The following is a 15,710-nucleotide window of genomic DNA, read 5'->3' on the forward strand; positions in this document are numbered from 1 at the left end:
TGACATCTTCTTTCTACCCAAAGAAGACTGGACCAACAGGGCATGTAACTTCTGGCTGATGGGAGGTTCTACCCCTGCGCTTTCACTTTCCCTTTCCCAAAGGATCAACATCTGCTTTTCTGTGTGTTCCCACTCCAAGGAGAAAGAGAGTGGGAGAATGGTAATCAAACTTAATGTCTCCTACTTGGCAGAGCTGAAAACTAGTTTAGCCCAAAGGTGTACATCTCATGCAATTGTCTTTGTACAAGTAAACGCTTCCCCCCTTTCACAATAATAAAATTCCACTTCTGATGTTATGTCATGCTACTGAAATGACCTACAGTATTGTTTATAGGTTTCTGTAAAGGTGTGGGCCATCTGCATGTACCCCCTTACAGCCTGGTTTGCAGATGCACCCCACCTTAAATTTCCCCCAGTTGGGGCAGCAATTTTTTTTGCTTTAACAGCCTGGGTCAAGGAGAAGCCAACACACATTACCAAATACCAAGTCCCCTTTTAATAAGGTTTGAAGACAGGAATAATTCAGGACCATGGTTCAGAGCTCTAGAACTTAGAAAGTCCACAAAAGCGAAAGTTACTCACCTTGCAGTAACTGAGGTTCTTCGAAATGTGCATCCCTGTGGGTTCTCCACTCCAGGTGACGGTGCGTCCTGGTGCCACTGATCGAAGATCTTTGGTAGCAGTGCTTGGTCGGGAGGCACGCACTCAGTTGCTGTCTCACAGCATCATTAGGGTCTGCCTGAGCGCACGCGTCCCGGACCCCCCTCATTTCTTTCTCCAACGTAGAGTTGTCTGATTAGTACTCGAAAGTAGAGGGGAGGAGGGTGGGGAGTGGAGCACCCACAGGGACACACATCTTGAAGAACCTCAGTTACTGCAAGGTGAGTAACTTTCTCTTCTTCAAGTGCTGTCCCTGTGGGTGCTCCACTCCAGGTAAATGTGAAGCAGTACCCACTATGGTTGGTGGGATTTTGGAGTTGCGGCAGGGATAACGGTAGACAGTACCATATGGCCGACTATGGCGTCTACCATGGTATCTCGTGTGATAGCATAATGATTGGCGAATGTGTGGTCAGATGTCCATGTGGCCGCCTTGTCTGTAATAGGTACGTTGTGAAGGAAGGCAACCGATGTTGACATTGCTCTAGTAGAATGAGTTATGACATTCTCTGGTGGTTGAACACTGGATCTGGTAGCAGGATCTGATGCAGTCCAAGATCCACTTGGAGAGTCTTTGCTTAGAGATAGCATCACCCTTTGATCTCTCGGTAGTAGAAACAAATAGCCTAGGGGATTTACGAAATGGTTTAGTTCTGTCAAGATAGAATGCAAGAGCCTGTCAGATGTTGAGGGTATGTAACACCACTTCCTGTGGAGTCATGTGAGGTTTGGGATAGAATACAGGTAAATGTATTGGCTTGTAAAGGTGGAAGGTAGACTGCACCTTGGGGAGGAATTTGGGGTGGGGTCACATAGTATCCTTGTCTTTGGATAAAATGGTGTAGGGAGGGTAGGCCATCAGGGCATTTATTTCACCAACCCTTCTCGTTGATGTTATGGCAACCAAGAAAGCCACTTTCATGGACATGTGGAGCAGGGATGAGGTACCAGGGGTTGGAAAGGAGGTTTCATGAGACGGTGATGAACTAGGTTTAGATTCCAGTAGGCTCCTGGTGAATGAATCTCAAGTTAGAGATTTTGCAGGCCTGTGAGGAAGCATTTCATGGCGGGGTGTGCAAAAAGTGAATAACCATCCAGAGTGTCATGGAAGGTGGTAAGGGCCACAAGGTGTACTCTGATAGAACTGAGCAAAAGCCCGTCCTGTTTTAGTTCGAAAAGGTAGTTTAAGATATCAGGGAGGGTTGTAGTCTGGGGTGTCAGGCATCTGTGGAAGTACCAGATGGAGAAGCATTTCCACTTTTGCAGGTAAGTCTTATAAGTGGAGTCCCTTCTACTGTGCAGGAGGATATATTGGACCTGTTCCGAGCAGGCTGATTTGTGGGATTGAAACCATGAAGGAACCACACCGTCAGATGGAGTTTCCGGAGCTGCGGATGGAGAAGCCGACCGCAGTTCTGGGACAGCAGATCTGACCTGTCAGGGAGAGTCCTTGGAGGATGGATGGACATGAGTAGCAGGTAAAGATACCATGTCTGTCTGGGCCAAGCTGGGGCAATAAGAATGACCCGGGCCTTGTCCTCTGTGATCTTGCGTAGAACCCTGTATATCGGTGGAAAAGCATATGTCAGGGAGATGTTCCAAGGAATGAGGAACGCAACCTCTAGAGATGTAGTCCCGCTCTGGAGCGAAATAGATGGCATTTGCAGTTTTGAGGAGTGACAAATAGGTCTATCGATGGAGTGCCCCAGTGGAAGAAGAGCTGTCGGAGTATTGTGGGATGCAATTCCCATTCGTGTTCTTTGGAGAAGTATCTGTTGAGTGTGTCGGCAATAGTGTTGTGACACCCAGGCAGGTAGAAAGCAGTGATTTCTATGTGATGTTTTATGCAGCAATTCCATAATCGGATGGTTTCTGTTCATAGGGAATGCGATCATGCTCCCCCCTGCCTGTTGATATAGAACATACATGCTATATTGTCCATCAGAACTTGAATGGACTTCTTCTTTATGGTGGGAAGAAAGTGAAGCCAAGCGTACTGATGGCTCTGAGTTCTAGACGATTGATGTGCAGATGCGTCTCTGATAGGGACCAGAGGCCCTGTACCTTGTGGTTGCCTAGGTGCACTCCCCAACCTATCAGGGATGCGTCCTTGGTGAGCCTGAGTACTGGGGAGTGCGGATGGAAGGGAACACCCATGCATAGGTTCTCTGGTTTTGTCCACCAATGTAGGGAGGCCAATATGTTCGCTGGCAGAGTCATGTTATGCAAAGAAACTGTGTCTGCTGGGTTTGTAGTTGGAATTGAGCCAACCCTGAAGGCATCTCATGTGCAGCCTTGCGTATTTGACCATGAAGGTGGTGGCTGCCATATAACCAAGAAGCTGTAGGCAGGTCTGTCCCTGTATTCTAGGGAGAACAGAGATTGTGCGTATGAGATGCGTAATAGTGAGGAATCTGGTGTGTGGAAGTGAGGCTCTGGTTCTAATTGAGTCCAGGTAAGCTCCAATGAACTCTATCTGCTGTGTAGGTATCAGGGTGGATTTTTGGAAATTTATTTGCAAGCTTAGACTGTGGAAGAGGGAGATGGTAAAGTTTGTCGCTTTTGTAGGAGCTGGCTTTGATAAGGCAGTCATCTAAGTAGGGGAAAGGTATAATCCCATGTTTGCGGAGGTGGGCTACAACTACAGCTAGGGTCTTGGAGAATATCCTCGGTGCTGTGGAGAGATTGAATGGAAGTACACTGTATTGAAAGTGATTGTGTATGAGTGTGAATCGCAGGAAGCGTCTGTGTGCTGGATGAATGGATATATGGAAATAGGTGTCTTGTAGGTCGAGGGCTGTGAACCAGTCCCCTTGTTCCAGGGCGGGTATTATTGTGCCTAATGTGACCATCTTGAATTTTTGTACATGTACAAATGTGTTCAGTTGGCATAGGTCCAGTATAGGTCTCCATCCCCCTCCCTTCTTTTGGGTCAGAAAGTAGTGGGAGTAGAACCCTTCTCCCCAATGTTGCGTTGGTACATGTTCCACTGCACCTAGGTGGAGAAGATGAGCCATCTCTACAGGGAGGAGGTGCTTGTGAGAGGGGTCCCTGAAGAGGGACAGGGAAGGGTGGGCGAGGAAGATAGGAAAGGGATGGAGTAACCTGACTGATTTCCAGGACTCAGTGGTCCTGTGTGACCTGTTGCCAGACATGTTAGAAAGCCTGGAGGCGGTGGCCAAATGGGCAAATAGGCAGCAGAGTCAAGGGATGGTCACGCAGACCCCCGAACAGCACTTCCAAATTGTTGTTTGTTTCCCGATGAGTAGGAAGTAGTTGGTTGCGCATGGTTTTGCCTACGCCTAGGAGGTCTGTTGCGGTTTCTCCCAGTATCATACGGTCTGGACTGGGCTCGGTGATATTATTGTGCCCTGGGTCTCTGATAAGGTTGATACCATTGTCTCCTGGGGAGGGATGGTTATATGCCCAGTGTGCACAAAGTGGCCCATGAGTCTTTCATAGTGTGAAGGACTTCATCGGGGTTTTTTTGGAAAAGAGTTTGTCTTTGTCAAAGGGAAGATTCTCCACTTTGGTTTGCAGATCTTTGGGGATACCAGATGTAGACAGCCAGGAAAACTGGCGCATCACCACTGCAGTGGCACTGGTGCCGGCTGCTGTGTCCGCCATGCCCATGGAGACTTGTAGTGCCATCCTAGACACCAACTGACCTTCGATGAGGACTGACTTAAAGTCTGTTCTCCTGTCCTCTGGGATATTGGAGGCAAAATCAAAGAGCTTGTTGTAGTTGTCATAGTCATAGCTTGCGAGGAGGGTGGAATAATTTGCAATTCTAAATTGTAGAGTGGAAGAGGTATAAACCTTGCGGACCAGGAGGTGAAGGCATTTGAGGTCCTTGTCTTGTGGAGTGGGCCGGTATTGTGGCTGCTTTGTTCTATGTGTTGCTGCCTCCACCACAAGAGAATTGGTTTGTGGATGGGAAAATAAGAAATCAACATCCTTCACGGGCATGGGGTATTTAAGTTCAGCTTTCTTTCATGTTCATGGGATGGAGACAGGGGTCTGCCAGAGAGTATCAGCTGGTTCTAGAAGGGCTTCGTTTATGGGTAGTGAAATCTTTGAGGTTGCAGAGGGTTGGAGGAGTTTGAGGAGTCTGTGTTATGTCTCCTGGACTTCCTCCAAAGGGATGTCCTGGCTGAGTGCCACCCTCTTGAAAAGTTCCTGGAATTGCTTAAAGTCGTCCACGTTTTGTGGAGATGGAGGTAGGAGGGCATCCTCCATGGCTGATTGTGAGGCAGGAGCCGGTAAATCCAGGAAGGGTTCATAGCCCACCTCTTAAAGGGGGGTTCAGGAGCTCTAGATATCAGAGCTGGGGATATAGGTGCAGGACGAGCTTGCGATCTGGTAGAAGGGGTGCAAGGAGGAGCTGTGGCAGGAGCCGACTGTGGGTACCACTGAGGCCAGGGTACTGGGTAGGAAAACTGGGGTCCCACCCACTGGGGAACAAAGTAAAGAAACTGAGGCTGGTTCTTATGATGTGCCGTGTCTTGAGATATGTATGGCTCCAGTGGAGGGGGAGAATCAGGCGGGGAGAACTCTGCCTGCCGTTGTATGTCGTTCTCACAGGCAGTGAAAGTAGCCAGGTCAGGTGGTGAGAGCTGCTGTTCAAACAGTGAGCACTCCGTGTCTAGGAATGGAGAGTCAAGCTCAGGGGCCACGGAGATATCCTCCTGGTGCAAAAATTGTTGCTGCTCCCTAAGCTAGTGTGCTGCAGTGCATGGAGTGTGAGCGACAGCCCGGAGTGATTTTTGCTTGGCTTTAGTACAGAGATGGGCAAACTATGGCCCGTGGGCCACATCCAGCCCACGGGACTGTCCTGCCCGGCCCCTGAGCTCCCGGCCGGGAAGGCTAGCCCCCGGCCCCTCCCCCATTGTTCCCCATCCCCCAAAGCCTCAGTGCGCCACCAGCGCTCTGGCCTGCTGCTCCTGCAAGACTGCGCGGGCGGTATGGCTGGCTCCGGCCAGATAGTGGGGCTGCGAGCTCCGGCTGCTCTGAGCGGCATGGTAAGGGGGCTGGTGAGAATGCAGGGGCTGGATAAGGGGCAGGGGGTTCTGGGGGGCAGTCAGGGGACAGGGAATGGGGGGGTTGGATAGACATGGGAGTCCCAGGGGGTCAGTCAGGGGTCGGGGGTGTGGATAAGGGTCAGGGCAGTCAGGGGACAGGCAGCAAGGGGGGTTGGATAGGGAGTGGGGTCCCAGGGGGGCGGTTAGGGTCGGGGGGTCTTGGGAGGGGGTGGTCAGGGGACAAGGAGCAGCGGGGTGTTGGATGGGTCAGGGGTTCAGAGGGGGGCAGTCAGGGGGTGGGAAGTGGGAGGGGGAAGATAGGTGGAGGGGGCCAGGCCATTTGGGGAGGCACAGCCTTCCCTACCCAGCCCTCCATAGAGTTTCACAACACCAATGTGGCCCTCGGGCCAAAAAGTTTGCCCACCCCTGCTTTAGTAGGAGCCGCGGAATGTTTGTAAGAGCCCAAAAGGGGTTCCAAATCTGCTCCAGGGATGGCGGGCAAGCTCGGTGCCAAAGTTCTTGTTGACACCGGGGTGGAACTCCCAGCTGGCACAGGGTCCATCATCGTTGTTGGCGGGGCCAGTGCTGAGGAGAGCTTCCCGCTGCGGTCCTTGGCTTTGCACCCTGCGTGAGTGCTGCGCTGGTCAGAGGTGCCTGCTCTTAGTGCTGTCAGCACCAAGGGTAAAGGCATTGCGGAAGATCCTTTATCCTTTTGAGTGTCTCTGAGAGGAGACATTAGGGCTTCCTGCCTCTTTGCGTGAGAGCAGGGCCGGTGCAAGGATGTTTTGCACCCTAGGCAAAACTTCCACCTTGCACCCCCCCCCCGCCGTGAGGCGCCCCCCCGTGGCAGCTCCTTGCCCCCCCCCCACTCTGAAACTCCCCCCGCCCCGTGGCAGCTCCCCTTCGCCCTGAGGCGTCCCCCCTGCGGCAGCTCCCCGCAGCTCCCTCTCTCCTCGGCCTGGGGAGTCGTGCGGCAACTCTCCCCCCAGCTCACCTCTGCTCTGCCTCCTCCCCAAGCACGCCGCCGCTTCTCCCGCCTCCCAGGCTTGCAGCACCAATCAGCTGTTTGGCACGCAAGCCTGGGAGGGAGAGAAGCAGAGTGGGGCGGTGCACTCAGAGGAGGAGGCAGAGCAGAGGTGAGCTGGGACGGGGAGCGGTTCCCCTGTGCGCCCAGCCCCCCCCATTACTTGCTGCAGGCGCCCCTCCCCTTGCCCCTCTGCCCCACCTCACCTCCGCTCCACTGCCTCCCCGGAGCGCGCTTTTGGCCGCCCCCAACCACTTGGCGCCCTAGGCGACTGCCTAGTTCATCTAGTGATTGCACCAGCCCTGCGTGAGAGGGTGAAGCCGTACTCCCGGTCGGTTCTGACTTGGCAGGGGAGTGCGAGGGAGAGGGTTTACTGCCCTTCTCCATAGGTGGCTGCAGAGCTTTCTCCATGAGAAGCCTTTGTAGCCGCAAGTCTCTGTCACAGTGAGCTCTAGTTTTTAAGTTGGTACAATGGAGACACTTCGCAGGGACTTGTGTCTCGCCAAGGCATTTGACGCAGAGTGAGTGCCCATCAGACCGCAGCACAGACTCCTTGCAGGAGCCACATTTCTTAAAGCCTGGAGACCCCGGCATCATGAAAATATAAGCAGCCAGGGACGTCTCAACGAGAAACTAACTTGAGTAAAAAAAATTTTTTTTTAAACTAACGAACTATGCTAAAGGAAAGGGAGAACTGGGAAATGTCTACCTAACTATTTCTATTGTTCTCTACTTATTTCCTACAGTAATCAGCGAAGAGATGAGCACTGCCCCAAGTCCTGTCTTCAGCCAAGGATGGTTGAGTAGGAACTGGGGGAGGGTTGCGCATGCTGAGGCAGACCCTAACAACACCGCAAGTCAGCAGCTGAATGCGTGCGTCCCGACCAGGCATTGCTACCAAAGATCTCCGATCAATGGCGCAGGGACGCACCATCACCTGGAGTGAAGCACCCACAGGGACATCACTCCAAGCAGACCCTGCCCCACCCTAGGGTAGGGCTGTTTAAACAGGAAGCTGAAGCTGAGCAGGAGAGAAGGGAGTAGAAACCATGCAAGCTGTAATGGCTGGTGGTTTCTCTCTGACTCAAGGAGTCTAAACTAACCTGACTCAGAGAGCTGGTTCTTCTACATTACACCCCAGGCTGTCCTTGCATCAGCTGCAGCCTGCCCCTTAAAGGGATAGTGCACTCCTTCACAGTCTCCTATACATTTAATGTTGTTTTGTTGGGTAATATACTGTGAAAAAATATGGCTAAAAAGCTATGTATGTTAATAATATTAGAGGGTTCCACAGGTGCTCAAGACTTGCCAGGATTCCTTTACCACATCTCAGAGGCAACCAGATATCTATTCTCTGTATCTTTACTATCTTTACTAAACAATAGGGTGACCAGACGTCCTGATTTTATAAGGACAATCCCGATATTTGGGGCTTTTTCTTATATAGGCACCTATTACCCCCCGACCTTCTGTCCCAATTTTTCACACTTTCTATCTGGTCACCCTACTAAAGGACCTGAGTTCAGAACTTTGCACCTAGCCAAACAGAGGTACATTCCATGAGTTTGGTACCAGATGGTCTATAACTCAATGGGGAGTGGAAGAAGAGTAAAGAAAGAGGCTGAGATTAACAGAAAAGCCTGGAGGCTCATATACTGATTTCTTTTGCATCCTTATACTAATACATCTGCAAAAAGGCAGGGTGAGCCTTAGTTTTTGTAATTTCTCCAAGAAGACACCCAAAGAAGCGTTTCCGGGTGAGCGGAGTACGTTTGGAGTAGTACTATTCTAGAAGTACACTTGGTTAAGGACCAGCATTTATTGGTATTAAAAAGAGAATTCACTTTAAAGCTTGTTTTCCTGAATATGTTTTCAAGATTTTCCTCTTCTGCCCTCTCTATATACATACAGTTAGGGCCGTATTATGTCCGGTTTGCATATAGGGATGGAAGGGAGGAAGCTCAAGGAGCTTTTCTCCTCACCCCTTTTGCACCTCTGTGCAGGGACTAGCTGTAACTGCAATCTTTATTTGGTTCTGAAGGATGGAGAGAGGGAAGAGAAGAGGTGGGGCTTTGCCTCCCCACATCTGACCTCAGCTAGCAGAGCTGGCCAGTTGGAGGGAGGCACATGCTGCACCCTCTTAAGGGAAAGCTCACAGCAGATGCAAGCTAGAGAGCTCTAGGAAGTATACTATCTCCTTGCCTGCACTGAAATAATTCTACACTGCCCCTATATCGGGGTGTATCCTAAAGGCATAATATGGCCCTAAATATGTATGTGCAGTATTTCCATTCATGTTGCAGGGTCTTCTGTTTTTTTATATGCATTTTAATGAATAGTTTTTTATGTTAGAAGAACTTACAATGAATTTGAATGATCACCTCCACTTTTGCTGTGCCTTGTCTTAGGTAACAGTAAATTGAAAAAAGAGGCTCAGCCTTTGAAACACACGCTACTATAAAAGAATAGAGAGCTAATGCAGACAATCCTTTAGTGTGGTTCTGTTCTGAGGAGTGTCTCAGTAAAAGTGACATTACGTGACTGCACGTTTATTGTATCTCAGTGATTTCTGTATCTAATGAGCTCAGTTTACAAGTAAAAATGTCTTTTCTAGCTGCCAGCCCAGCAGTCTTCAACCTGGGATCTGAAGGTCATTCTGGATTCTTTCCATCTCACACATCATCTTCAGTGATAAAGGTTCAATGGGGACAAATAAGACCTTAATTATACCTATTCAACTCCAATGCCTTCAAATTATGTCCTTGGTGAAACCTGTGCAAACCCAGTGGTTGAGATTTTCAAAGCCAACTAGGAAATCTGCACAGACAGATTTCAGAGTAGCAGCCGTGTTAGTCTATATTCACAAAAAGAAAAGGAGTACTTGTGGCACCTTAGAGACTAACACATTTATTTGAGCATAAGCTTTTGTAGCTCACAAAAGCTTATGCTCAAATAAATTTGTTAGTCTCTAAGGTGCCACAAGTCCTCCTGTTCTTTTTGCACAGACAGACAGGGCTGTCCTTAGGATTGATGGGGCCCAATGCAGTATTATTAAACTGCTGCCCCTATACCCGATGGCAGCCTGGACTCACATGTGTATTTTAGATAAGGGTGGTCTTTTGAAGGATTTATTTAAAAAACTATATGTCTGAAGATCCAAGCATTTAAGGCTAAAGATGAATATTCAGATTTCAGAGTAACAGCCATGTTAGTCTGTATTCGCAAAAAGAAAAGGAGTACTTGTGGCACCTTAGAGACTAACCAATTTATTTGAGCATAAGCTTTCGTGAGCTACAGCTCACTTCATCGGATGCATACTGTGGAAAGTATAGAAGATCTTTTTATACACACAAAGCATGAAAAAATGGGTGTTTACCGCTACAAAACGTTTTCTCTCCCCCCACCCCACTCTCCTGCTGGTAATAGCTTATCTAAAGTGATCACTCTCCTTACAATGTGTATGATAATCAACGTGGGCCATTTCCAGCACAAATCCAGGGTTTAACAAGAACGTCTGGGGGGAACGGGGAGGTAGGAAAAAACAAGGGGAAATAGGTTACCTTGCATAATGACTTAGCCACTCCCAGTCTCTATTCAAGCCTAAGTTAATTGTATCCAATTTGCAAATGAATTCCAATTCAACAGTCTCTCGCTGGAGTCTGATTTTGAAGTTTTTTTGTTGTAATATCGCAACTTTCATGTCTGTAATCGCGTGACCAGAGAGATTGAAGTGTTCTCCAACTGGTTTATGAATGTTTTAATTCTTGACATCTGATTTGTGTCCATTTATTCTTTTACGCAGAGACTGTCCAGTTTGACCAATGTACATGGCAGAGGGGCATTGCTGGCACATGATGGCATATATCACATTGGTGGATGTGCAGGTGAACGAGCCTCTGATAGTGTGGCTGATGTTATTAGGCCCTGTGATGGTGTCCCCTGAATAGATATGTGGGCACAGTTGGCAACGGGCTTTGTTGCAAGGCTAGGTTCCTGGGTTAGTGGTTCTGTTGTGTGGTATGTGGTTGTTGGTGAGTATTTGCTTCAGGTTGGGGGGCTGTCTGTAAGCAAGGACTGGCCTGTCTCCCAAGATTTGTGAGAGTGTTGGGTCATCCTTCAGGATAAGTTGTATAGGCTGCAGCTCACGAAAGCTTATGCTCAAATAAATTGGTTAGTCTCTAAGGTGCCACAAGTACTCCTTTTCTTTTTGCGAATACTCAGATTATTCATCAAAAAAATGTATGCAAGGATTTTTAGAGATGTGATTTTATAATCTTCAGTAACACACTAATGAAATATTTTTGAAGCAAATTTTAAACTAAGGTCCTGTAGACGAACATGTTCTGAGTAAATATTACAGTAATGCACAACTGTTTTTGTCAGTAAATTCAGAAACTGAGTATATACCTGGGGGGTTGGCAAATGCCTGTTAAATGGCTTCATTACCACTTGAATGGCTCTTTAACAGTTTCAATGTTGAGCTAATAGGCCTATCAGGCTGGAGGGCTTTTTCACTTTTAAGTACTCAATCCCCTCCAGAAGAAGACTCACCAGGCTGCAGCAGCCAGCTGTGGTGGGAGCCTGCAGGAAGGGTCAGAACAGGGATAGGAAGACACTAAGGATGGTGGACACTAAGATGCAGGGATGCCCCAAATTTTCGGGTGCCCTATGCAGCCGTGTATGCTGCATATGGCTAATGACAGCCCTGCAGACAGATGCTTATGATAACACAGATCCTTTTGAAAGGCCAAAGCCTATACATGAATTTCGGGTCTGAACTTTAGGCAACCAAGTTTAAAAATATTAATTGTGTGCACTCAGAATCCCTGACTCCAAGAAAATCATATTTTTCAGGTTAAAAGAAAAAAATGTAAAATGTGTTCTCAAGACTAATGTGTTTGTTAAAAAAAGAGGTCTATAGATCAACTTATTCTTACTTTTCAGCCTTTAAAAACTGGTTTCAAAGAAGGCTTCCTTTATAATCTTGAAATTCTGTTTTTCATCCATTTCTAAAGACTCAATCCGGCAGTACTTACTCAGGCAAAAGTCCCATTGAAGTCAAAGACTGAGTAAGGACTTGCAGGATTTGGCCCTATGTCAAGATAGCCCAACACACACTGTGCTAAGATTAACAAAACAAAGTAAGTAAAAGCAGCGATGACTTGGCACAAAGTTTGACAAGCTGAAAAAAAGCAAATGTTTAAGTAACTGAAGTGGTACTGATTTTCTATTCACAACCTTTTCTCTTCTAAACAGTATCATATTCTTTTCTAGCACATTTATATTGCAAGTCAAGCTGTGTTTTATTTTTTATTATAATAAGCCCAGTCAGTATACTGTAACAAAGACATACTAGTGGTGACCAGTATGAAAACCACTGTGAGACCAAGTTAGAAAAAAGGTCAAATGATAAAATAAACAATCAGCCATCTGGAAAGTTCTTGAAACACGTAAAAAGAAAATAAAAGGCAGTATTCTTATGAGACTAATACAGAATACAAAAATATTTAAGATAGGGCTCCCTCTATCATTGTCTATGACATTTTGTAATCAGTAGCAGCAAACCTTTCCACATAATGTTAAATGTTTTCCAAGTTCTTCTGTGCCAAACAATATTTAAGTTCTTTTTAAAAAAATCTTTAAAAATCATTTTATATGTATGTTTCTTCCATTAATAGAGTAAAATTTAGGCTTCTGCTGAACTGATTATCCAAAAACCTCTTTAAAATCATTTTTCTAAAAAAAAAAATCAAACAGTACATATAAGCTGCATATGATACTTAGAACAAACTGAATATTTAAATAAAATAAAGAATTTATATATATATATATATATATATATATATATATATATATATATATATATGAAAACAACCATTTTTATGAAGTTTGAAACACATGGAAGCTCATAAAAATAATTTAAGCATAAGAATCTTACCATACTTTGATTTAATGACCTCTCCTTTTCAAGTTCCATCTTTATTTTTTCTTGAGCTTCGATTAACTAAAAATAAAAGCATAAAAAGTAATATTGCATTTTAGATTATAGGCAAGTAGAATTCTTCCAAAATCCTTTCTAAATATAGTTTACCAAAGAAAATACAGCATATATATAACCTAATGAATGATAGACAGACAGGCATCTTGGCACATACCTTGATACCTAGAAACAAACCTGACAGTGCACTCGGAATGCCACATGCACAATGTGCAATTCACACACCAAACATTCACACTTTCATTTTGTGTTGAACACACCCTGAACGTGCATACAAAATACACAAGATCAGATCTCTAAAGAGCTGCAGGTTAAAATGAAGGGCACTCTGAAAAACAGCTTTCTGATACAAATCCTTTGGCCCAAATAAGAACTGCATGAAGTTCTGAACACAGTCAAACTAATGATGCTCCATTGCTTAGGTGGAGGGAGTCTGACTAGAAAATCTGTACAACCTGCAAAGCATAAAGAATGGGTATAGGGAGCCCCTCCCATGGAGGGAAGTATTCAGAATGAGGATTACACTGATCCAACATCAAACCACACACCTCTAACGGGGGTGTTTGGAGAGCATTCACAAGGGCTGATGCAGTCACGATGCAGTGGCAGTTTTGGAGTAGTTCAACTGCTGCTTGGTGGCTTTCTGGGGAGGGCAAAGATGTTCTTTTTTCTTTGACCCTTGAAGTCATCTTCAGTATACATAACCTGTTTACTTAGCCTTTTTAATGGGGGCATGTCAGACACCTATTGTCATTGAGGACTAAATCCGTGCATGTATAAATTTTAAAAAATTAACCCAATTTTAAAGTTATCCGAGTGCAAAAATTCTAGATATCAAGCCAAAAACAATTTTCAGCGGATTGCCCAGTGAAAAAACTTCCCGACAGTGAGATGCATTAGGCTGTGGAACAATCTCCAAAGAAGCGTCAGAAATCCCATGGATTAGGATTTGCAAATTAAACTAGACAAACTGTAGGCTGTAAACTCTTTGGCGCAGGGATTGTTTCATCTATATATAATTTGTATCGAACCTAGCACAATGGGACCCCAATCTTGTTGGAGCCTTTGGGCAGTTCAACAATCTAAATAATACACTCGAAAATGTACTGTAGGGAACAATCCACCCCTGGCTGGTAGATGTACTGGATGGACCAATAGGAGTTTTCCATATCTAATCTTAGGATTCATCTGTAGCTTCCATTTCTAATTTTAGGGTTCATCAAAAGGATCTCAAAGGTTTACAAACATTAAAAAATTTAGCCTTCCAATACCCCTCTGAGATAGGTTGGTATTATCCCCATTTAACAGAGGGGAAAGCAAGGTGTGAGAAGTGACATCTTTAAGTTTGCAAGGAAAGTCTATGGAAGAGGTGGGAATAGAACCCAGATCTCCTGACTTTCATTCCTGTGCCTCAACAAAACAGAATTCTTCCTCTCCCTGGGCAGTGAAAACAACTTGTTAATATGAAGATTTTTTAGCATTTAAAGGGTCATTACTTCCCAGAGATTTCACCACAAAGATGAAAATACCTTAATGAAAAGGGTAAGACCGTGCTAAACTGAAGTTCTTAAAAAAGGGATATAGAACACATTGAAAAATGTTTCATGGAAAGAGTCCACTTTCTACAGTGAGAAGAAGTTCTTTGATTTCTCTTTCATTTTTAGAAAGGGAATAATGCACTGTAGAAAAGAAAACCACTTGGCATGATATCTAGGCATGTTATCTAACTAGATCTCAATGTCTTCCCAACTCTTAAGGAGGTGTTTTTGCTTTTTTAGAACTTCCCTATGCCAAGAAGCATTAATTTGTATTTATTATGTCTTGTTCAACTACTGCCTTGTACTGATAGCACATAAATAATATTGAAGACAAACTAATAACATTATCCAGAAATACAGAAAATACACAGCAAACTACAGGTTATCAAGAATAAGACTTTTCTTGCCCAGAATTTAGAGATATTTCCATATTTGATCCTTGTTACTCTTCCTCTAAAAATATACGTGTGCCCTTCTTTTTAATGAAAGTACTCCACCCAACTCCAACACAGTTTGCTGAGGTTCAGAAGTGAGCAAGTGTCTAATTTAAAAGTGTCAAAATACAGCAAAAATAATGCTGACATGACAGAAGGACGACAACCTGAACCACCACCTTCTGCATAGGCAGGAATACCAGCTCATTTGTACTCATCACTGAGTTATACAAACATAAAACAAAACCTGAAACAATTGAAATGATATTGACTATTTTTCAGCTTTCTCATATTATTTGGAATACACTTTGCGAATAACCCAAGCCTGCTGCTTTTCTGCTTAGAGAGACGTCCATCACTGTCAAAACAGTACAGTACCTTTTGAACAGTCTTCTCATCTTTTTCCATTTTTAATTGCATACCTCGAACCTCCTTATCTGAAAACAAATAGGGAGAAAGGTAGAGCATGAAATTACAAGCCTACATCAATGAATTTATATTGTATGCTTCAGGTCAGTCTAAGCCTAGTGGAATGCACAGTGGATGAAAGTCCTAGCAGAACTCTGACCTTCACAACTGCCCTTGACATTCATAGCCTTCTTCCTGCTGTTCAGCCGGCTGGTCAGATAGAGATTAAGAAGTAAGTTCAAGAGCCAAGTGTGGCTGAGTGCCCACAGCTTTTCATTAATACTAGTTCTGGACATCCTTGCTGTTAGTCACAGCCAATACAAAGTGCTTTAGCAGGTGGTTCTTTATTGCCCAAACAAAACTATGAAAAGATGAGAGGCGCCATTAAATCAGATGATAAACAGCAATAAAGAATCCTGTTTATGTCAAATTCATCTTTCTGCTATAAAAGGTACTACTATTTCTAATCTATTTGGATGTACAAAAAAGTCAGAAGCCAGATTTTCCACACAAATTCTGTTCTAATGCCATAGATTTTTAGCTTTCCATAAGGGCTTTCTAACACTGACAATATACTAGCGGTAACTTGAAAGTAAGGACTGAACTTATTAATTGTTCTTATAACCT

The 15,710-nt window shown here is 45.2% G+C and overlaps 1 protein-coding gene across 10 annotated transcripts in view; it reads right to left on the reverse strand.

Moving 5' to 3' along the window:
- C2H10orf67 (chromosome 2 C10orf67 homolog) overlaps window positions 1-15,710 on the reverse strand; it is a 154,525-nt gene that overhangs the window by 84,786 nt on the left and 54,029 nt on the right. For all 10 annotated transcript variants that reach the window (XR_012157581.1, XR_012157577.1, XR_012157579.1 and 7 more), the window contains 2 exons: window positions 15,054-15,112; window positions 12,644-12,709 (listed from right to left, as the gene is read on the reverse strand). Coding sequence is in view for 5 of the 10 variants with exons in the window: in XM_073334241.1 (XP_073190342.1) it covers window positions 12,644-12,709; window positions 15,054-15,112 (125 nt within the window). In the remaining 5 variants the exon portion in view is untranslated. The remainder of the gene's footprint in view (window positions 1-12,643; window positions 12,710-15,053; window positions 15,113-15,710) is intronic.

Source organism: Lepidochelys kempii, chromosome 2, assembly GCF_965140265.1.
Source record: "Lepidochelys kempii isolate rLepKem1 chromosome 2, rLepKem1.hap2, whole genome shotgun sequence".
Taxonomy (NCBI): Eukaryota; Metazoa; Chordata; order Testudines; family Cheloniidae; genus Lepidochelys; species Lepidochelys kempii.